Source organism: Zosterops lateralis (assembly GCF_965231275.1).
Source record: "Zosterops lateralis genome assembly, chromosome: 7".
NCBI lineage: Eukaryota > Metazoa > Chordata > Aves > Passeriformes > Zosteropidae > Zosterops > Zosterops lateralis.
In genome coordinates this window covers 5,183,754-5,207,013 of record NC_139767.1, presented here as the reverse complement: position 1 = coordinate 5,207,013, position 23,260 = coordinate 5,183,754, and the positions used below count along the sequence as shown (strand labels likewise).

Genomic DNA, 23,260 nt, shown 5'->3' with positions numbered 1-23,260 from the left:
TGATGGAAGCTGTAGAAAGACTTTTTTTTTTTTCTTCATAAATCTGAAGAAAGTGGTGGGAGAGAAGGAGGTGAAACTCCTGACAGCACTGTGGTAGCACCCAGAGTAAAAGCTACTTTATATTTTGAGACTGGTGGAAAATTTCAGAAACCACAGCACATGCTTTCTCAGCTAACATACAATCCCCTAGTCACCATTTTCAGTATGTGCACCTATTATAGTTCCAATTAGCAGTACTGGTGTGCAGCAGCTGCATGTGAACACAGACAGTAGGTTGGTAATTTGCACTTTTCCCCAGTCATTTTATTTTCCTGCTAGTGTAACTCTACCTGCAGAGCAGAGCACTGCAGCTGCATTTTGATAGCACGAAACCACAGCCCTCCTCTTCACTGTCTCTTTTTCTGCTTTACTGTTTAAAAAGGTGTCAAGACTGGGCTTCTGTATAACAGAAAATAACTTGGCAGACACGGGGAGTGTAAATGTTTGGTTTAAATAGCAATGTTTCAGGTCAGTAATCAGATTGCCTTGTTCCAGCCAGAGGTGAATTTTTACCACCTCGTATAAGCTGCTGTTTACTGGAAGCATTAAGAGGTAATGAATGCAGACAGCCCTGTGGGCCAGCAGCCTCCAGTCCTTGGGGATCCTCTCCCAAGCACCAGCTGCACCAGGAGTTTTCCAGCAGAGCAGGGCAGTGGGCAATGCTCTGCCAGCTGAATGCATGTGAGGGATCTTCCCACCAGCACTGGAGGATGTGAAGCCAGATTGCATAGGAATGTGTTTTAATGTTTGTGATCTCGTGGGGATGCCAGCATTTGCTGTTCTGAAAGAATTTTCAGTGATTTTTAGTACAATCCTCTCATGTAGATCATGTAGACTTGGGGCTAAAAAATTACTTATGGACTTAATAACCTTATGGCATAGGAATATTCACTATTATCAATGCTTTTTTTCTGCAAAGCACAGGAAATGTTTTTAAAGCTGTTTTGTGTAATTATCAATTATCAATCTGAAAAAAGAAATTCCCAGAAATAAAATACAAAGACTGGAGGATTTCATATTGAAGTAGAAATGTATGTTCATTCATGTCAATGGGTACTTGGCATTGCTCTGGCCCATTTTGCTGGACTCATTCTCAGGGATGCACTGCTCTCACACTCACTGCTGTCAGGCAAGGTCCCAAAGTATTCAGTTCCCAACCAGCTGGGTAAGGTTTTTATTACACCACATGCTTTTTAAACATGTATTCTTTTACACTACTAGGGAAACCTCAAGCCTGAGGCTTTGCTACAACTAAATCTGAAGAGCTAAGAAGATGAGTAAAAACAGTTCTCTCTCCAATTCCCCCTGCAAATGAGCAAGCTTCCCTTTGCTTGCCTTCATGTCTGTTTTGCAAGCCTGGCTGCAGGCTCAGGGTCATGGGCAGCCTGGCTGATGGCTCCTAAGGCTGTCACCTGCACTTGTGTGAACATTTCTGCCTCCCTTTCCGGCCCAAATTTTCTTCTAGGAGGGCAGGGAACAAGGTTCTGGTTCTTGAAATTAGCACCTGTGGAGGTGGGCAGATAAAAGGTACCTCTACTCACTGGCCATGTTACAATTCCTTGTTTGCTTGGCATGTGCCTTTGCTGGAACCAGGATGTTAGCAGTTGAGTTAAAGGGATCAAGGTTTCATCCGCAGTCATAAAAGTTGAAAACTGCAGAAAAGCCTTTCTAGGCTTAGGACCCTGTGTTTGTGAGTCTGTATCCATGATTGCTTTCACAGCCTGTTCACATTTTTGGTCTGGTTTCTGAGCATTGGCTTGTGGTAGGTGTGTTTCTACTCACAGGTTTGATTTAGGGGCAGAAACCGGAGTAATAAATGTGTGATGGAGCAGTTGCTCGCATGTTTATAACTGGAAAGAATTAATTCAGCTAATAAATGTCAGCTTGTTTTCTCTGTGCAACCTGCTGTAGTGGAAGGTGTCCCTGTCCATGGCAGGGGGTTGGAACTTGATGATCTTTAAGGTTCCTTCCAACTCAAACTGTTCTGTGATTCTATGATTATATTAAGACTTTTTTTCAGATCAAGTCAAAACTCCCTTTATCGCACCACTGTTTTGCAAGGCATCTTAAACCGTATCCAGCCTCTTCAATTTTTTTTTTAACTTTCTTAAAAGAAAGCATCCCCAGTTGCTCAGCCCAGTCTCCCTCATTTTTAAGCCTCTCAGCATTATTACTCTCTAAAACTGCTCACCCGTCACTATGTCTAGGTGACATGCTTTTCGTGTGCGCCTCCTGCTTAAGAAAAAAAAAAAAAAAAAAGGAAAATAAAACCAATAGGTCTTTCCTAAAGATATATGAATGTGTCTCCGAGAGATTGGTCTGAAATCGTGTTCATATTCACAGTAAGGTTTTTACTTCGGGGAGAACTGAAGCGCTGGCTTGCCTTCCGGCGAGGACGAGGCAAATTTCTCTGTCGCTCTTCCCAGAGAGACAACCCCCTCTTCCCTTCCCTTCCCTGCCCAGGGCAGTCCTTTGTTCGGGGCCGGGCGCGGGGCGGGGGCGGAGGCGGTGCGGGCGGAGCCGCTGTCCCGCAGTGCCCGCTCGGGGCTCGCTGACCGTCGGGGCGGGCGGCATGTGGCGGGGGCTGCCGGCGCTGGCCCTGGCCGGGCTGCTGCTGCTGGGGCGGCCGCCGGCGGCCCGGGGGGCGGCCTGCGAGCCCGTGCGCATCCCGCTCTGCAAGCCGCTGCCCTGGAACGTCACCAAGATGCCCAACCACCTGCACCACAGCACGCAGGCCAACGCCGTGCTGGCCATGGAGCAGTTCGAGGGGCTGCTGGGCACCAACTGCAGCCCCGACCTGCTGTTCTTCCTGTGCGCCATGTACGCGCCCATCTGCACCATCGACTTCCAGCACGAGCCCATCAAGCCCTGCAAGTCGGTGTGCGAGCGCGCCCGCGCCGGCTGCGAGCCCGTCCTGCTGCGCTACGGCCACGCCTGGCCCGACAGCCTGGCCTGCGACGAGCTGCCGCTCTACGACCGCGGCGTCTGCATCTCCCCCGAGGCCATCGTCACCGCCGAGGGCGCGGGTGAGTGCGGGGCCGGCCCGGCGGGGACAATGGGCGGCGAGGGCGGCCCAGCCTTCCCCCGGCCCCTCTCGGCTTCTCTCGGCTCTGCCCTCCGCTCTCTTGCTGTCTTTGCTCTGCCTTAGGCGGCCGCCCGGCTGCGGGAGAAGTTTTGCTGTTGGGCGCGGAGTGTGTGACAAGTGACAGCCCCGCACCGCTCCGGGGAAGGCGTTCGGCTGTGGGAGCGACGGCCCTTGTTCCCCACGAGCCCCTCCCGTTCTCCCGGGACCCAGCGGCTGCTGGCGGGGCGTGCAGAGCCGCCCGTGTGAGGGGCAGAGCCGCCCGTGTGAGGGGCAGCCCCGGCTCCTCTCCGCTCATCTTCCCCTCCCTCCCAAAGCAGGCTGTTCCCCTCCCACAGGCGGACTGTGGGGAGAGGTGTGTGCCCAGAGGAGCCCCCGGGTCTGCCCGGCCCCTTCCTGTGCCCCCGCTGGCACACGCACACCTGGAGGGGGGTGCTCATCGCCGTGGTTAGCGCTGAGGGTGCAGCTTACAGCACAGCTGCCCCGGCAGGTCCCTGGGCTCTAGAATTACAGCCAGGTGAGGAGTGTAGCGAAGTGCAGCCTTCCATTGTGTTCTGTTCCCGACGCCCCTGAAGTGAGCCAAAAGCTGCCTCCTGCACCTGAGTCAGCTCCAGTGCAGCCCCGATGGTGTCTGAGCGCTGTGGCCTCAGAAGGGCTCTGGAGCCCCTCAGTGTTCTCACTGCATCCTGTTTGACCAGCTGAGCTCCTGTGCTCCCGCAGGATGGCTGGTGCCGGCTGTCTGGCTGCCATCCAGCACTGCTGTGGGAGGCAGGGGCATCCCTGCACAGTTAGGTGAGCAGTGCTGCCTGCTCAGGCCAGCACCATGCTACAAACCTGCTGTGGCCCGGGGATCCTGCCCTTGTCACAGCTGCCTTTGGGCTGGAGGAGGTGGTGGGACACTGCTCCAACGTGGTGAGCCGAGCACCACAGAAATATTGAATAGAAGGAACTATTGAACAGGAAATTACAGCAAGCTAGTGGGTGGTTGTCAAGAGTGAGCTCTGACCTTTTACAAAGTGACTGCAGTTCCTGTATATTTTCAGGAAAGCATTTGCTGCTGGTGGAACTGGGCTACCATTTTCTTTGATGCAAAGTTGCAGTGCTGATGGCTCTGCCAGACCTCCCCATCAGAGGAGGTGGAGAGCAGTAGTGGGGTGGGAGAGCAGACCAGAAGGGTCAGAGCAGAGCAGCACCCGTGCACCCCACGAGCTTGTTGTGCTGCTGCCTGGCTCCTTCAGTGCCCACAGCTGCAGTGTTGCCTTGTGGCAGCTCGCTGATGGGCAGTGGATCTCACCTCTCTGTCCTCCCCCAGCAGTGGCCTGGGAATGAAAGGGGGATTTTTCACACTGTGTTCAGCACAGTATTTAACTGTGCTTCTGTCCCACTACCAAATGCTTTATGTATCCCACTGCCAGTAATGCCAAACGCTGTAATTCCTGTTTTCTTCTCCTAACAAAATATCACGCTTCAGTTTCCTGACCGTGCTCTCCAGCTCAGCCTTCCCAGGTAAGCTGCTCTCTCCATCTCCATTTATTTACAGGCCAGACAAACCCTACTCCATCTCTGACTCCATTCTCTTACCCTCTGCACCTCTTGAAACCTCTGTACCCTGATATCTCCAGTTATTACTGCTATTTCTAACTTCTGCCTGCTTCCCTCTTGCCTTTTCCTACTTTTTTCCCCAGCCCATTAAAACAACCATCTATTTTTGCCATCACCTGCTGCTCTCTGAGGGCTGCAGTCCTGCCGGGGTAGTTTTGGGGAGATGTGGTTTTGAGCACCAAGCAACTTCTCTCTGCAGCATGAAGGTGCTTTCAAAACCACCTTAAAAATGGCTCCAGCATGAGCAAGGTTTGGCAGGTCTGCAGCGATTTGAAAGCAATCACATTCAAATCTGGAGGGAGGAAGCTTGGCTGAAATTGCCCCCGAGTTACCTATTTCTGAGGACCTCAGCAGTACAATAACCTCTTTGAGGGATTCCAGGGCCAGATCCATGAAAACTCTCTTTCAGTGAATGAGAACCTGATGACATTCTCATTTCTGGTCTGAATATTTTGAACTGATGCATTATGCACCAGACTGAAAGAATCCTTCTTGAGGGAATAAAACTGTTCTTTTAGAAAGCAGGGAGAAGGATTCCTGTTCTAGGAAGAGGTAAGGTGAACACTTTCAAATACAGCTCTCCAAATAAAGGATTGCAGCTCAGCAGAAGACACAAATAACCAACTGCCTGATGAGTAGTGTGCAGAATACCTGCTCTTATTTGCTTTTATTTATCTCCTAAGCATTCTAGCCCCTTCTGCTGTCTGTGAACTGCATCTAATATAGCAGGCAGAAATACAATCCATTGTTTCATGGCTTTCTGTTATAGAAGGGGATTTTTCTATTCTTTGGAAGTAAAATCTTGATTTTGCTTTCATTCTTTTGCTACCTGTAACAGGGTTCTACTGTTTCCTCTTGAGGTTTCTGCATTATTGCTGGTGAACATTAGAACACTGGTCTTGTCCCTTCCATAAGGGAGCAGCCTTAAGGATAATGTAGTCAGTGTTTGTCCTTACCAGAGCAGGGACTGAGTTCACAAGCCCAATTTCCACCAGTTATATTCCCTGCATCCCAGTAGCCTGTGACTGTTGCAAAATATGGAGGAAGTGTGGTTGGTAAAATCTGTGATAAATCTCAGTACGGAGTCCACTTTCAGCTGTTGAGGCACAGTCCACCACGGACATCTAGAACCTCTTTCCATTTGAGCCAGGTGGTGAGAAGGATCTGGACCTTTCCTGTCACAGGGCCAAGGGCTGCTGATGTGGTGAAGGGGTGAAGCAGCTGCTGCTGTATCTGTGCTCGAGAAAGCTGATAACAGTGCTGTGCTTTGAGCCCAGTTAGAGGAATAGCTGTGCACACCCCCTGGGCTTGTGCTGGTCTCCAAAACCTGAGTGGGAGTGCTGGTTGGGAGTTCTTAAGTTCCTCAAGTTATAGAGACTGGCTTAAAACAAGTGTCCTGTGGGAAGGGTATGTTTCCCAATTTTTCATTCTCTTTGGGAAACATCTGGGTCCCTTTACAGACAGAAAGCAGAGGGATGCTGCAGGCATGGTGTGGGTGTTCTGGAGGCAAGTGTGATGCTGAATGTTTTGGCTTTTTGTGGAGGATCCAACGAATCATCATCCAGGATGGAAGATGAAAGAGCATCTTAACAATACATTAACACCCCAGATGTCAGATTAGTGCATGCTGATGTCTGAAGTCTCCTGTGGCATTTTTCCCACATCCCTGTGCTGGGCTTTTTGGAGGTGAAGGTGGTTCTGCTTGCAGACAATTAGTACAAGCTGTCTTACATCTCTGGGAGGTCCTGTTCACTTGCTCCATATATTTCAGCCTTCTCATGCATATGCTTATTCTTCCTCCAATCTGTCAGATTACTTGCTTCCCTCATTCAGGACCCTGTCAAACCTCCTTAGGTCTGTGAAGCAGCAGGAACTGCTGAGAGACAAAATTGTCTCAAATCTAGAATTTCAGAGGCAGGACCTGTCTTTAGTTTTGCAGGTAATAAGTGGCCAGTGTTGGTGTTGGGATGCTGACTGAAAAAGCATCTTCCACATGTGTCCTTGGCTGCTACTGCCTAGCAGAGTGTTAATGTCCCAAGTGAAATGTTTATTCCTGTTTTGAAGAGGGAACTAGCAAAAAAACCAGAGCAGTGTGATGAGTACTGTGCATATTGGAAGACAGATCTGTCAGGCAGGTTGTCTCACCCCATCTTATTTAGATAAGGATATAGCTCGAAGGCATGTTGGCCTGTTAATAAGATGTTGGAGAAAAGGGAAGCCACATCACAAGGTATCCACCATGTGTAGTTAACACCCAGACTATCATAAGATGTCTAAGGAGAACTTCTAATTTTTTTTTTTTTAAACCACCATCTCTTAAACATTAAAGAAAATTACAGATTATTCACATGATGGACACCTATTTTCTTAAATCATATGCAAACCTATGATTTCTCCATGTTGCCCAAGTCCTCCATGTCTGTCTGTCTGAGTTCATATTAACCCAGTATGTTAATTTGGTATTGCAGGCTTAAAAGACAAGTGAAGAAGCCATTTCCCATGCTTGTTTCTTATATATTATTAACTTAATTTCCAAAGCAGTGGTTTCCAATTTCCAGATCAAATTTGTTCTGACTGAGTCTTTGCCTAGCTCTCCTTAGAGCAGTCAGTGTGCACAATGGTGCTGGGGAAGTGTTGCAGACTGTGCTGAGGACGAGCAGTTGTGCCCAGGTTATCCTTTATAAAGTTGGGATTTGTTTAGGTCTTTGCTGGAAACTTGGGAGCAGCCTCATTCCTCAGTTAAATAACAAAATTATTATGAGTTTCAAGCCTGAAACAGGACAGGAGTAGTAAATAAGGGAATTTAAATCTTAGTAATGAAGATACCACCAGTGGTGTTAGGTGCTCACTAGAGTCCAGCTGCCTTTGTAGGCTGAGTCTCCTGGATTTTACAGTCTCAGTATTTAGTCAATAGCTGGGCCATTAAATGTCATCAAAACCTGGTGGGGTTTGTTATGAGGAATAACGTGTTATGTGGAACAGCCATGTTGCTGCCTGATCTACAACATGGAGTTTGAGTTCTTTGTATTAAATGTTAACTAGAATCAATTTCCCTATCACTTGGCTTTTCCGTGCGTGTTTTTGCAACCAGCTTAGCAAAGATCTTCTCTGTACTAAGAGCTGAAGTAAATGACAGTGAATTCATGCAGTGTGGAAGGAATTCTTAATTAATGGGGCTCACAGGTATCTCAGTCTGAAGAAGGTACCCAAGCAGCAGCCACTGGCTGTGGTTTAGTTCTTTGGAGCACGGTGCCTGGAGTGGCTTCAGTGATAGCTGGGCCATATTCTTTAATCAAAATGACAATCAGGATCATGTCACTTTTGGCCTTCCTCTGCCTTTTAGCATTTTTATTTATCTAAACAGTGATGCAGGAAAGATGTTTGCTCAAAACTAGGTATTACCAAGTTGTTTCTCTTTTCTGAACCTCTCATCCAAATCTGTGGTTGCAGGCATTGTTATTTTGCACACTTACTGTGTAAGTGGCTTTTATTTAGCTCTCCTTGTTAGTGTTTTGTTTTGGATCCCTCTGAAAAACGATTAATTAAGATGGCTTATTGGAAAAAACAGTTTGGATTTTGTCCCCTGCTCCTAAACAAAATTTAATAGGAAACTTATGGATTGGACCTCTGGATTGTATTCCCCTCTTTGACAGTCCTGCTAATCATCACTGACAGGTACTTATTTCAGGAAGATTGTTTTGCACAGACAGAACTTGGCAGAGAGTTTGCCCATGGAAAGAAGTGGAACAATAGGAAGTCAGTTTTTTAGGGGTTTTTAAATAGCTTTTTCCCCCTCCCTCTGCTTACAGCTGAAGGTCTCAGCAGTGTGCATCTCCTGGTTGAGAGAGATCTCTGTCCATCAGGCTGATAGGGACAGGGGCTCTGACCAGTAGCTGTTGGCAGGCCTGGCCTGGACCCTCTCCCAGCCTCCTGTCTGGGAGGTGAGTAGGGACCAGACTGTGTGAGCTTAGCTGGGGAAAGGGTCAGAGAAATGAGAAGGCTTTCCTGAGAGATGTCATACACTGGCAGAGGTCTGCAGTCCCCTCCATAAGCCCATGCTCCTCTCCATCTGTAGACATCAGTCATCCTTGAATAGGCATTGGAAAGGATAATCATCAAGGCAAGGTCAAAGCTTGCCTGGCCCACGTCAGGAAATGAGCTGTGAACTGATGTGTGGGTACCTGTTCACCCCTGCACTGATGGACAGCACACTGTGACCACGAGGCCACTGCTGCCTTTGTGCAGGCAGGGGAGCAGGAGGCACTTCCACTGATTCCACACAGTGTCTGAATTGCTCTGGCTGCACACACAGCTGCCTCCTTGGGTATTGCTGGTTTGGGGCAGGACAGGTGACCTGCCAGTGCAGAATTAGGAGCTGCCTTGAGGCTGTGGTGTGTTGTGATTTGGTTAAAAATTAGTTGTGCACCTAAGAGTGTATGGGAACATCTGGTGTAAAGCAGGTTAGTTCCATGCTTGTTTGCAGGACCAGGCTTACACTGGCTGGATCAAGTGCTTACTGGCCCTCCTTGTGTTGCTGTGAGCTCCAAGGACAGTTCCTCTGTGGGTGTCATACTCCACATGGGCCAGGGAAGGCTGTGAACCCTTTACTGGGCTCTGGTTTATTTTGAATTATTAAATTTCAATATGAATTGAACTAGGTTTGCTCAAACACCATGAAGTCATGCCAGCTTGGATCTGTCCTTGATTTAGGTAGGGACAGTGCACTTCAGGGCTTTTTTTCTTTCCATGGATGGAAGATGGTAAGCATTTCATCTGATACTTCTCTTGTCTTCTCCGTGATGAAGATTTCTTCCTGTCCTCGGTAACAATTTTGATGGAATGGGGAGTGTACTTTGGAGGTATGAACAAACTATCCCTGAAATACCTGTTTTGGTAGGAATGTTTAGCTTGCTGGGCCACATGAAAAACCAGAGGAGTTGGGATGGTATTATGCAGATAGCCTTCAAGAAACCCTGAGAGTGTGGCCAAGGCAACTGAGTGAGAGGGGCAGAGAGTCTGGAGAGCTTTCTCTGCAGGGGTTTTGGATGCCCAGGGTGGTGAAACATCTGAGGCCAGTCCTGGGTGCACAGAGAGGCCTTTATGGCCACCTCTCTGTGCCTGGTGGCTGAAGGGCTTTGCAGAGTTTTTGTCTGTATTTGGGGCAGATGGGAGGATTATCAGACCATAGATCTGGGTGCTCTCTGTATTTTTACCACATCAGAAGGAATTGTAGATTTAAAGCTACAGTTTGGCTGAATGAGCAAGACAATAGATAATTGGCCCAGGAGAGGAGGAATGAGAAGTATGGTTATCCTTTTGTTTACCATTTGCAAGAGAGAAGCCATTTCAATTCCTCCTTCATCACATCCTGGAATACCAGAATGTGTTTGATACAATATAAAATGCATTCTTACTGCATTGAGAATAATTCAGGGGAATAATCAAAATCAAACATGTAACAATCAGCTTGTATAGGTTGACTTGTTACAAAGCAGCATGGTGAAGATTCAGAGGTTTTGTGGAAGTACTTGATTGCAAAGATCAGATTGGCTCCATAAAAATGTTGGGTTTTGTCTATAAACTAAGATCCTGTGGTAGTTTGGAACTTTCTTTGCAGGAAAATGGATGTGATGTTTTATTAGCAACAGGATATTGAATATAAAGGAGCATCTATTCAGTCTTTCTGTGCTATTTTCTATACCCTTTGCTCTTTATGTTGGTTGGAATAATTATTCCTGAAGTCTCAAATTTTTTCAAGTTAATTAGTATGTGAGGGAATTAGTTGTTTTTCAGTTTTACTCTTGCCCTGACTGTGACTTAGCTACATCCTCATTTATGGAAATGAAGTTTCATGTTGCTATGAGTAGTATAAGGATTAATTAAGGTGGAGATTATGGGGTTTTTTTAAACAAGGACGGCAAAATTAGAAGGTTAGCTAAGTAATATTATTTTTCTTGTAAACAGGTATTTACAGAATTTCTGATTAAGTAATGATCCCAGGCCTTAAAATTTAATCCACACATCTAAAGTCATCATGAATACTGAGTATCATGAGTGTCTTGGGCTGTTTTACAGCCAAATTCTTACTGCTCAGGCTGCAAGAGATGAGCTTTTCTTACATTTGTTCTGCATTTTAAAGGCAGTGGCATTGCCTCTGTGATTATATAAGAATCTAAGGAAGATGTTTGTAGGATACCAGATTACAGAATTTGAAGAGTACCATAAATGACTAAGTGTGCAATATTACAGAGGGGCTTTTTCTTTGAAAGCTCATTTGTTTGTCCATTTTATGTGCCATTCTAATAAAGTATCCTGCCTCCCTCCCAGGTCTTGTTCCTCTTGCATTTATTTTGTCCTCAGGCCATTCAAGGTTATATGCATTAACATGCTTGTTTTTCATGATTAAATATATGTGTAAACCCATTAAATTGTGTGCTTTAATAAATAGGTTTGAAATGATGCATTTTACTAATGTGGGACACACTCCACTTTATGAATGTGTCTGAAAACAGTTCTTTGGGCATAGTGCCTTTTTAAACTTCTGTTCCTTATCTGTCCTTCAGAGTAATCAGTGTGGTTTTAAACTGAGGGGAAGATCTGAAATATTTATTTTGGCATTTACTTCAACAGTATGATTATGGTTGGTTGATTTGATTTCCTCAGTAACCAAAAGAAAACCCCAAAAGTAATTTCTCCTTCATCATCTAATTAAATGCAAACACTACATGTGTTTTCTGTAGGTGATCAAAATTCATGGCATAAATGTCAACCCTTGTCTGAAACCTGCCAGTCTGTAGCAATGGAAATGGGATATTTTGTCTGCTTCAGCATTTAACATGATATGCTGGATTCAGGTGAAATTTGGGTAAGACATTATGTCAACTTTACTGGACTGACCTCTAGAATATTACAAACTGTTTATTAGTAAAGTTATTAAGTTTCCATGCACTAAATATTAGAGAAAGAGGAAAACATTGTAATGTGTGTGTGTGTAGTGAAATACTTCAATATTAAAAATACTAACTCTTCTTTACGTGTTTTACAAATCCATGCCAGATTTCCCTATGGATTCCAATAATGGCAACTGTGGAGGTGCCAGCATTGGTAAGTACATTATCATAAAACTGTATAATAAGCTGTGGACTTTCAAATCCTTTAAATATTTAATTAAGTAAGAGGGGTACTAAGTGATAAATCCTTAAATACTTAGTCTTGGCTGAGAATTCTGTAGATTGTGCTTTTGCATTCCATGGGCAGGTGGGATTTGGGGCTGGTTAGCCTCAAAATGTCCATCAAAGCAAGAGGGCTGTGCTGATTTTATTAAAAGTTTTATCTTGAACAGAGAGAGAGTGATCATTAAATTGATTCTTCCCTGGGCAAAACCAGTGGAGGTAATGGTTCATTCTAACCTTAAGGTTTTTAAATTAAATTCAGTACTCCTTGTAGATAATGGCAATACTCCCATTAGCCTGAGGAGGTTGAGGGCAGCACCTTCTAAGGCTGGTTTTATTCCAGCAACTCCACTGTTGCTTTTTATTTCTGTTTTGGTTTTGCTGGAACTGAATAAAACTGAATAAAACCCCTTGAGCATTACAGCTACTTGCCAATGCAAAGAAGCAAAGCCCAGGATGGTAGCTAATAATTCTAGGAATGTGAATCTTTTGCTCAAGCAAGCCAATGACTGCAGATTTCCTAGAATTTTATTATGGTTCCATCCAAAGTTCTTCTCTTAGGTCTAGCACTGACCTCCCTGTCTTTCCTTCTGCAGAAGTGCTGATGTGCTACAGGGTGCACTGATGGATGTTCACTTCAACAACATAAGCACCTAAGCCATGGTTGTTGAACCTAACATTAGATACCTGTATATATAATTTCAGCATTAAGCTCTGTGACCAAATTGCAAAAAGGTATTAGTAATGCCCAGTTTATAATACAGTTTAAAAATTTGATCAGCAGGTACCAATTTGAAGGTAGCAATATTTGTGCAAAATGTTCTTGAAATCACAGTGCATGTCCTCTAGAAACCCAGGTGCAATTGAAAAAAACCAACCAAAACATAAAAGCCAGTCCCTTAACAAGCTTTGCTTTAAATTGTCTTGAGCATGGGACCATGTCTGGAAGACTTGCTAAAGATAGTTGTTACCAACATTAGTATCTTTATAGTTTGAAGCCATTTTCAGTTGTGTGGCATTGAGAAAGTAGAGATTTCCTGCTTGATGCTGACTGTACAATGAAAGCAAAGCTGTTTGCTCTCAATGTCACCATATCAAAACTCTGAGGCATATCTGTACTGCTGCCTGTCCATAGGCATGTGGAAGGCATGTAATTCCAGTGAGTGAAATAGGAAAGGTTCAGTCATATTGTTACTGTTGTGATGCTTTTCAGTGACTGAAAGCAAAACCAAACCCTAAAAAAAAAATCCCATCTGGAAAACAGGGTAAGGATGCACAGAAAAATTGCTGATGCAATATCTGTTGATATCACTGCCTGTTACTGTACATACATCAAATTGCTGATATCACTGCCTTTTACTGTGCATATGTGATTTCTGGTTCCATGCTCTGCATCTGTTTGAGCTGACAAACACAGCTGGAGCATCTAAAAGACCATGTTTTAAAATGGCTTTATTTATAGGTTCAGTGAAGTAAATCTGTAGTTTTGCCATTGTAAATAGACTGTTTGTTTGTTTGTGTGTTTGTTTTGCAAGTAGAAAACTGATGTATTTTTTTAAAAATCTCATTCTCAGCTCTGTGGTTTCTGCATCTTATTTCTTGTGCTGCTGTGTGTGGTCAGAGGGAACAGTACTCATGGATAAAGGTATCTCCTACTTGAGATACCTTTTTTCCCTGGCAGTGTCTGCTGGCAAAATCTTCACTCTGAGTCTGCATGGGGGGGTTTTTTGGGAGACCTTTTTTACCTCTATAGGCAGTGAGCTACATTGTTTCCTGCTTCATCACATGCTCCTCAAGTCTCAGAACATTTTCTAGAGTGGTTTGTTTTTATTCTTTCTTTATCCAGGAAGTGTTTTCCAGGTTTGAGTGCTTATACAGGTCAGTATTACAGCCAGGGTTTGGATCAGGCATGCACATACATTTAAGATGACACACATGTTTCTTGGTATCAATCCATGGGGTAAACTGTTCTCCGGTCTAGTTCATGTCTTTGGCCATTTACAGAGTGAAGTTTTCAAAGACAGAGATTTTGAGCAGTTGGTAGTCCTGTATTTATTTACTTGAAAAGAAAATTTAATGGCCAGCTGTGACCTCAGTCAAAGCCAGTAGGAGCCTCTGCTGCCTGTCTCTGTGCTTGGGACATGGCATTGCTCAGAGCTCTTCTGGTGACTCTGGCAGCTTCTGACGAGGCTGTCCAGGTAGGATGGGATGTTCCCTCAGCATCAGGGGAGGGAAAATACATTTTTATATATTTTTACACATTTTTATAGCTGCCTTTTGTGGGTGTTCCCACTCCTTGGAGGAAGGTCAACATTTGCCTTCCTTTGAAAATCTCTGTACCAGGAATTGGGAGGGAGGAATTGGTTTTGATTCTGACTTTGGCAAATGACTTTTGTATTAGTTTCTGTATCTCTAAATAGTAATTAGGAATAATGCAGCATTTTGTACAGTTCTTTTAAATGTACATTTAAAAAGCATGAGGGTGACTAGGACGTTCTTCAGTAAGAACATGGGCAGGTCTGTAGTTTAGAAATAGAACTAGACTAATAAGATAAATTCTGAAATTAATAATGTAAGCCAATTCTGCCTTAAAAATGAAGGAAATGTGAGACTATGTTGCAATTTAGTCTGTTTTATTTTATGTGAGACACAGTGCAAAGTCCTGTAGAGCAGGAGAAGGTTCTATGTATGACTTGGACTTGGGTGCTGAGGTGCCTGGAGGGTCATAGCAGCACATCTTCTATGCTCTGTTCCAAGGCAGCTTATAAAAGGAGCTATAATTTGGCCTACAATATCCATGAGCTCACAAAGGCAGAAGGGAAGCCAAAAATCACTTCCCTTCTCTGCTTTTGTTATTTTAACGTGAACACACAGAAAAGCCTGTAGGACTCTATATATAGATTCCTGAGGATGTGTTTGAAATTCAAGGAAATAACATACTTTTCTTTTGAAATGTTTTTTTTATTATTATTTTCAACTACTACTAATACTTTTTTTTCAACTACAAAAATTCTTCCAATGGAAAATCGATAATAATAAATAATGATTTGAGAAGTCGGTAACCGTATGATTCCATCTCTTTTTGAATTTGTTTTTAATATGCAGGAATCTTATATAGCAAATAAAAGTTGTTTTTCAGACTCTTCATATTGGATTTAGCTAAATCCCAAGCTGATATTTAGAATGATGGTGTATAGAAATAAGCTGCATTAAATCTACTTCTACATTTATGCCAAATCAAATGTCAAAATAGATGGCCATGCCTATGTAATACTGGGATCTGCTGTTTGCAATTACTCCACCAAACCACACTTAGACATTAGTGTAAAATAAGTAAATATTTGCAGTAGAACAACCAGCCCTGAAATACCAGTGGTGGTAATGAAAACCACTGTGGGTCTGGAGTTCAGTGTTAGTATTCCCTGGGCACTAATGAAAATGTTTTTACCTCTGTTAAGAGTTCCCAGCTGTCTGGCATCTGCACCTTTGGCAATGCTACTCTGACAGTGCTCATTTGTGTGTTTTTTTTTAAGGCTATCCTTCTGGCCACAAGGGCTAAGGATTTCTCTGCTTTCATTAAACTTGGGCTTCTGGGTCATAATAAAATTGTGTAAAATGTACACGATTCCTAATGGTGAATTGGATGGACCTCTCAGCAACCTGATCAAGTTGAAGATGTCCCTGCTTATTTGCAAGGGGCTTGGGCTAGATGGCCTTGAAAGGTCCCTTCCAAGTATTCCAAGTATTCTATGAATGCCTGCTAGCCAGAATATCCCAGTTTGCTAACCTGGGATCCATAGTATTCCAGAAAACGTTCAATCGTGCACTACCATAGGATTTTCTTTCTGTGTGTCTGTATGATAAAAGGAACAGAAAGGAGGGCATTCCTTAAGTCTGATACAGAAGAGAGAACAGCTTTGCAAGGATGAAATTACAGCACCTGCTAGCACAGGATTGAACCTTGAATTGGCTTAAAATGACGATTTTGTCACTTCAGACTCAAAGTCTATGTGACTTCATTGTTGTGTTGTGGTTTGGGTTGGTTTTTTTTTTTTTTTTTTTTTTTAATTTCAGTATGTCAGGTTTTCTCCTAAAAAAACATTTAAGGTCTCACGGACAGTTCCACATTTCCCAGCAGAACAGGCCAGGAACGCCCTGTGCTGCTCAGTATTTCACTGTAATAAGCAAGTCAGCTCAGTGACATTTTTGTTAGGTGTGATCTCGGGGTTTTGGGGAGGTTGTCACTGAATACTAAGTGCTCTTTCCTTTCTAAACAAAGCTCTCTGTTTCTGTAGAGCGCTGCAAGTGCAAGCCTGTGAAGGCCACCCAGAAGACCTACCTACGCAACAACTATAACTACGGTGAGAACAGCTGCATGGCCAGCTCCCAGGTTTTGTTAAGGCTGCAGGAAGGGGAAAGTTTTCATTAAAAAAGCCTCAGAAGTTCACTGGGTTACTGATGGTAACCCAGTATTACTTAGGACAGGAGGAAGGTGTAGTCTGAAATATTTCCAAATGAGAAGGCTGGAGGGGATTAGCTTAATGTGTTGGTACAAGAGTGTCTTTGTTATTTCAGTTTTAGTGCAGCCATTTGGGGTTCATGGACTTCTCTGGCGTGAGCAGTGATGCAACAAAAATGACATTGTGGGCTGCTGTGCCTGAACTGCCTCTGTGGTTTCCAGCATGCTCAGCTTTTGCAGAAGGGGGTGTTTTGAGTAGCTTTCATGCCCACTAGCTGTCCATGAGGTCTGACAGGTTCTTTTCCTTCTGGTGGATGGAAGCCAGCAGTGAGCATCTTGCCAGCTGTGTTATGCTGTCAGTAACACCTGTAGAGGTGCACATGTCCTGGTCTTCAGGCACATCACAGCTCCAGCCTTGTATTTTGACTCATACTGTTTATTTCAAGCAAATTAGGCCAATGAAGCCACTGAATAGATATCACAGGAACTGAACAACTGGGCCCTTCCTTATTGCAAAAACCTGGCCTTTTTAAGCATTTAGGCCTTTACATGGTTTTAAATCATACCAAGCATAATCCAACCAACCACCATACACCACGATGTGAACACACAATAGTTATATGACTTGTTTTTTCTACTTCTAATTCAGCTGAGTCTCTTTCCCATAGTCCTTCTCTGCTTAGCCGAAGTAGCAGGGCTGAGCCATGATTTTACAAAGGTAACAAGGGCATTATTTTATAAGGCTTTACCTATATGCAACACTTCCTTTTTTCCCATTCATCAGGCAAAGAGCCTCAGGTTCAGTGAACTTGAAGGCTTTATTTAAATTATAGCAATTGTATAATATTTATTAGGATTACACATTTATAAAACCACAGTCAGACAATCTTCTTTTAAAAATAGTTGCTGTTAAAAGCTAAAAAATTACAACTGTATTCGAATGCTTTTTTGGTCACTAGTCAGTTTTCTGGTTTGGTGGATTTGTTTATAAAAAAAATCAGAGTGATTATTCTCTAGTCAGAAACTGCATTTGGCAGAGTCATTGAGCATGCTCCTGTCCATTTTCTCAAGCTTTTGAAATTAAATAGGTTTCAAAATGCATTTGAAATATCTCCAAACTAAAGCAATATTTTATTTTGAGATCTTATAAGCTTTTGAGAAAGGGCATCACTTAGGGTAAATTGTGCATACTAGATGCACAAGTTAGTGTTTGTTGGCAGCTGTATTTAATGTGCCTGGAATACATGCTGGTTAATGGTTGTCACAGGCAATGCACATGAAGTGAAGAGATGTGTAAGTCCATGGTTGTCTTTCTTCTATATTACCTTTTTCACATAGGAGACATTTGGAATTTGGGGTGTCTCCTATTTGTGGTGTGGAAAGGGACTCCTGTTTGCAGGCTGTGAATGAAGTGGCATTCTCTAGAGCATGACCTCTGGGTTGGCTTTGCATTTGCATGTGGTATCAGTTCACTGGTCACCATGAGAGAATGAAAAGCTTTGCCTTTGAAAGGCAACCGTTCCTCCTGTGCAACTTAAGGCAAAAAGAAAGAGTGAGAGAGGAAACAATTAGAGAGGTCATTGGGTCAAGATCAGGAGCATTTAAAGTTCATAAAGAGCAGAGCAGAGCAGATTAGTGCTGGGTCACTGGAGAGAGTAAAAAAGGTAAGGGCCTGCCATCCAGCAGTGGTGATATGAGAAGTTTTAATGCACTTTCACTTTTCGTGTAAGGTTCAGAGTGATAAAGTTTGCTCATATGTACTGCAGGTAGTCAAAGAGGGAACAGTCACAGGTCAAGGGACAGGGAGAGCATACAAGAAATAGATTTAATATATTTAACATGGAAAGGAAGAAGAAAGGAAGGGAAGAAGTCAAAGCCCACCTTAAACAGGAGGTAAATCCAACTGGTACATAACTCCTGCTCCTGACCATATTATTAAGAGACACTCTGAGCTACCTGGACCTCCTTGGTGGAGGGTGAAGTAATGAAGGGAAGAGATGGAGGCAGAGATATTGCAGGAGTTCAGCTCAGCTTATGATAAAGGACTATGCAAAAGACTGATCCCAGAGGTCACCAAGAACAGCTTGGGAGTGACCTGCATTATCTGCTGTTTCTAACAAGGCTCTCTGTGACTTTTCTTTCCCCAGTCATCCGGGCTAAAGTGAAGGAGGTGAAGACCAAATGCCACGATGTCACCGCAGTCGTGGAAGTAAAGGAGATCCTGAAATCTTCCCTGGTGAACATTCCAAAGGACACTGTAAACCTTCACACGAATTCTGGCTGCCTGTGCCCACCACTCAGTGCCAATGAGGAGTACATCATCATGGGCTACGAGGACGAGGAGCGCTCCAGGTGACTCCTGTTTCCTCTCTCTCTTTCTTTATCCTTGCAGCACCTTTGTTGTCACTGTTCCCCTGTCATACAGCTGAACAGAGCCAAAAGGAAGGAAAACTTGGTGTGGGAGGCTGTACCTCTCCTTTGTGGTATTCAGGGAGGGCAAGGCTCTCTGCAGGCACAGGGATCTCGGTCTTGTGTGTGTTGGGTTGTGCAGGCTCTTGATGGAGTAACTGGTTGTCTCTGTTGTGTAGGTTACTCTTGGTGGAAGGCTCTATAGCTGAGAAGTGGAAGGAACGTCTTGGTAAAAAAATAAAGGTAAGAAAATACCTCACCACAAGTCAAATATTGTTGGTACCATAAAACATCTACTTATCTTTTCAAAATAAGGGAAGAAAATTCATATGCTGCCTCCAGTTAATTAATATCATGTATCAAAAACTAACTTGGTGTGTTATTTGCTGTATTACTTACAACTTCATGCTGTGTAAATTAAAGGGATACATTGGATTACCCCAAAGTATCCCAGTGTAGCAGTAGTCAAAACCTCTGTTTCAAAATAGCAAATAATAGGAGTCTTTTAACTCTGTAGGCAAGCTGTGCTTTCCACAACACATGCCTGATTAGTTGGGGTTGTGATGTGAATGAAAAAAGCTCAAACAGACCAGGGGAGCTTTACAAATGTTTTGCAGACTAAGTCAGGATTATACTTTTAAGATTTAATATTCTTTAAATAGAGTTCTGCTCTCACCAAATTTTGTGGATTAGCAACTATTTTAAATACATCTTCCTGACTTATCTGGGGGAGGAACCTGATGGGGAAGTCATACCATTGAACATTGGAAAGAATGAGCTCAAACACAAGCCATGCATTATAGAATCATGGAATGGTTGGGGTTGGAAGGGACCTTAAAGCCCATCTTGTCCCACCCCCTGCCATGGGCAGGGACACCTTCCACTATCCCAGGCTGCTCCAAGTCCCATCCAGCCTGCCCTTGGACATTTCCAGGGGTGAGGCAGCCACAGCTTCTCTGGGCAACCTGTGCCAGAGCCTCACCACCCTCACAACCAAGAATTCCTTTCGTATATCTAATCTAATCTAATCTAATCTAATCTAATCTAATCTAATCCCTGTCACTTTAAAACCATTACCCCTTGTCCTGTCATTACATGCTCTTGTAAAAAGTCCTTCTCCATCTCTCTTGTAGCCCCTTTAGGTACTGGAAGGTACTCTAAGATCTCTCTGAACCCTTCTGCAGGCTGAGCAACCCCAACTCTCTACATGAAAATATATTCTGTTTTTTTCTTACTTAAATGGTTTTTAATGCCTTCCAAGTTCTGGAAGGATTGCCTTTTCATGTTTTGATGTGCTGCAAAGTATCAGTGGTTTTGACATCGTTGGGAGTGTCACTTTACAGAGAATATTCTTATTGTGACACAATTTCTGTGCCATTCATTTGCCATAATGGTTGTGCCTATGCAAGCCAGTCTTCTCTTCCACTCAGCACTTTCTCCATCAGTGTAAGGGTCACTGGCAGGAAAGAACTGTTGTGTTTATAAAAGCAAAATTTTCTGTACACATTTCTCACATCAGTGGAGATTACAGGAGTGAAAAGATACAGAGATCTTATTTCAAATTGTTGTTTGATTTGGCAGAACCCTAGGAAATCCAGTGCCACAGAGAAAATATCACATTGCTGCCATGGGCTGACTTCTGCTCAGTGTCAGTTCTTGGGTGGTAACATCATTTGTTGGAATTTTTTTGGGAAACACACTTAATTTCTCACTTACTTCCTTGTCATCTGTAACCTGCTGCCTCTGCCCTCTTAATTTTCTCACTTAATTCTTTGTCATCTGTAACCTGCTGCCTCTGGCCTCGCACCCAGCCTGGGGGTGGTGAGGACCCTGCCACGTCACCACCTACTTCTCATCATCATCTTCCTTTCCAAGAGCATCAACATTTGTACCAGCTATATTTATTATGCCTTTCTGTTTGTTTTTTTTTTAACTGTGGTTCCTATTGCCTGCAAAAATAAAATAAATAAATAAATGATAGGTTTTTTTTTTTTATTAACAAAAATCCCTTGGCTGTTTTTTCATCCTGCTTCCCCCAGAGACTGCATGAGTAGCTTTATTTAAATTTTATTATTCTGAAGGTGAACCCCCCTTGTGCTGAAGCCATTATGCCTTGTATCTGAGGCATAATTCACAGAGGCCACAAGAAAGCCAGGAGCCAGTTTCCCTGTATAAATGACTTTTCCCTCATTGCACCCTTGAGCCCAGCGTGGGGTGACGTGGTGGGAACAGCACGCTTTCTCCGCTGTTGGTGACCACAGGGTTCTGTAACCTCTCTCGTAATTCCTTGTAACGTGTGTAATTTGTGTTGTAACTGTTTGTGTCCGCAGCGCTGGGACCAGAAGCTCCGGCACGTGGGGAAGGGGAAGGGAGAGGCCGGCCAGGGCGAGGCGGCTCCCCGGCCCGGCACTGCCCGGCAGGCTCGCAGTTAGACCTGGGGATGCTGCGCCCCGACGTGCCAGGGGACTGTCTGCCAAGGCTTCGTGGTTGGAGCAGCAAAGGAGAAATTGCACTATTGCACGTTATATTCTATTGTTTACTACAGATTAATGGTTTAGCTTTTATTAGTTTTTTTGTTCTCCCCTCTTGTTTTCCGCCTTTTTTTCTTTTCGGATATGTGCAAGTTCTGGAATTGTATTTTTTTTTTTTTTTTCTGTTACTGAGAACTGTAGAAAACTGCCCTTATGAGATGAAGAAAGACAAGGACATATTCAATTTACCTTTTTGTCTCCTGAATCTTCTTTGGGAGAAAATTCTGATGCAAGCAAGAATGAAATCTGGCAAAGACCATTGCTTTAAGTCATGACTCACACTGGCTTTTCCCTGTTCACTCTTTCTTGGTCACTGTTTGCTGAAACTTGCTGTTTTGGGTAGGTTGTTATCTGGGTTTAAGTGTATCATTTTTATTCTGAAATATAATTCTGAAATACTTTTTTTGTTGTTGTTGTTAAGAGAACTGTTTGAATCAGTACAGCTTTATTAAGTTTTCTTACAGATAAACCACTTGTATAAGGCAGAGTCTAACTTTAAATATTTCCTGCAACAAACACAATGTGCCTGTACACAGGGAACTGGGTTTTATAGTGCTTTGGACCTTGAAGGAAAGATTGTCTAGTTCTGTAACCTAATTTATAATGTGCTTCTTCTCTTATAATGGCAGTTTTATTCCCCTTTTCTCCGCTGAGTTATAGGAGTAGACAGACTCACCAGGCCTGCCTCTCAGTACAGGTCTGCAGTTTAGCCTTTTGATTTTGTGATGTTATCCTGAAATCCATGCCTACATAAACGAGTGTTCAATGCTTAGTAACGTATGTCCAATAAAGGAATTGTAGTCGCCAACACAGACCTTACCTGACTTCTGAACCAACATCATATTGCTAATACTACTCTTGAAAATATAAAAACAAACAAAAAAAAACCCTTAATTTTTGTGCTTTAATAGAACTCTTTGCAGATGGTTCCAATGTATTCAAAATTATCTTTGTTAATCTACTCTGTTGTGCTTAAAAGAGATGAAAATGGGGTACATCAAAGAACAATCCTCTTTGGTTTGGCATAGGCCTGCAGAGGGGAACTGGCTCTGCTTACAGAGAGCAAATGACTGTTGTGCTCTAGCTGTTAGTACTGTCTTTAGTACACTAGGGTGCTTTTCAGTAAGAAAATAGTGTTGAAATGTTGGGTGGTTTGAAAATATGATGATGATAAAGTAGGGCAGAAGTGTTTGGGAATATTATAATAATGCTGTTTTAAGATTTCAGTTAATAACCGGCACTCTGGGACAGGTTTTCCATTGGGCTAGATACCAAGAGAGTTGAAAAAGAACAACATCCTGCAACACTCAAATTTTTATTTATAATTAAAGGGATAATTTAGGGGAAAGATTGGTTCTGCAAGCTGGCAGAAGGATATTAAATCCTCGGTATTTTCTCAGAATCACACAGATCACAGAATTATTTAGGTTGGAAAAGACTCCAGGATCATCAAGTCCAAGCTATAATTGATCTGCACCATGTCAGGTAGACCAGAGCACTGAGTGCCATGTCCAGCCTTTTCTTGAAGACCTCCAGGAATGGTGACTTCCACAAGTATTTCTGCTGGATTGGTAAATAGCTGAACGATCTGTTAAGTTGTGAATAGCTTGTTAAATAATGTTAAAACTCTCATTATTTATCCCAAAGCACCCACTGGAGTCACGTAGGTGAGTGCTGGAATCTCAGGGTCTGTAGTCACCACTCCTCATTTTGTGTTCTGCCATGAAAAGAATTGTGAAACCATAAAACCCTGTTAAAGATGTTGATGAATTTACTGCCCATCAGGTCCCAAAATAAATCCTCATATTAATTTACCAGTTTCAATGCTACCTATCCCTGCCGATCCATTTTTACTCAAGTTTTCTCTGGAGGGAGAAATGATAGTTGGGAGTTTACCCTTTTTTAGCCACCACTTCTGAAGGTGACCTCTCCCATACCATTTCTCTGGGATTAAAAACCACCTTTA

At 43.4% G+C, this 23,260-nt stretch overlaps 1 protein-coding gene across 1 annotated transcript; it reads left to right on the top strand.

Annotated features, from left to right (window-relative positions):
• Positions 1-2,153: 2,153 nt before the first annotated feature.
• FRZB (frizzled related protein) lies at positions 2,154-22,102 on the top strand. The gene is made up of 6 exons (XM_083865825.1): positions 2,154-3,065; positions 11,780-11,827; positions 16,191-16,256; positions 18,502-18,706; positions 18,943-19,006; positions 21,094-22,102. The coding sequence occupies exons 1-6, from the start codon at positions 2,612-2,614 to the stop codon at positions 21,193-21,195; spliced, it is 939 nt and encodes a 312-aa protein (XP_083721951.1). The 5' UTR covers positions 2,154-2,611; the 3' UTR covers positions 21,196-22,102.
• Positions 22,103-23,260: the final 1,158 nt, after the last annotated feature.

Bases quoted from the DNA above. Each gene is read 5' to 3' on its own strand.
- FRZB (XM_083865825.1), top strand. From the start codon at position 2,612: ATGTGGCGGGGGCTGCCGGCGCTGGCCCTGGCCGGGCTGCTGCTGCTG. The intron at 16,257-18,501 runs GTGAGAACAGCT...TTCTTTCCCCAG, and splicing joins ACGCAACAACTATAACTACG to TCATCCGGGCTAAAGTGAAG. The intron at 18,707-18,942 runs GTGACTCCTGTT...TCTGTTGTGTAG, and splicing joins GAGGACGAGGAGCGCTCCAG to GTTACTCTTGGTGGAAGGCT.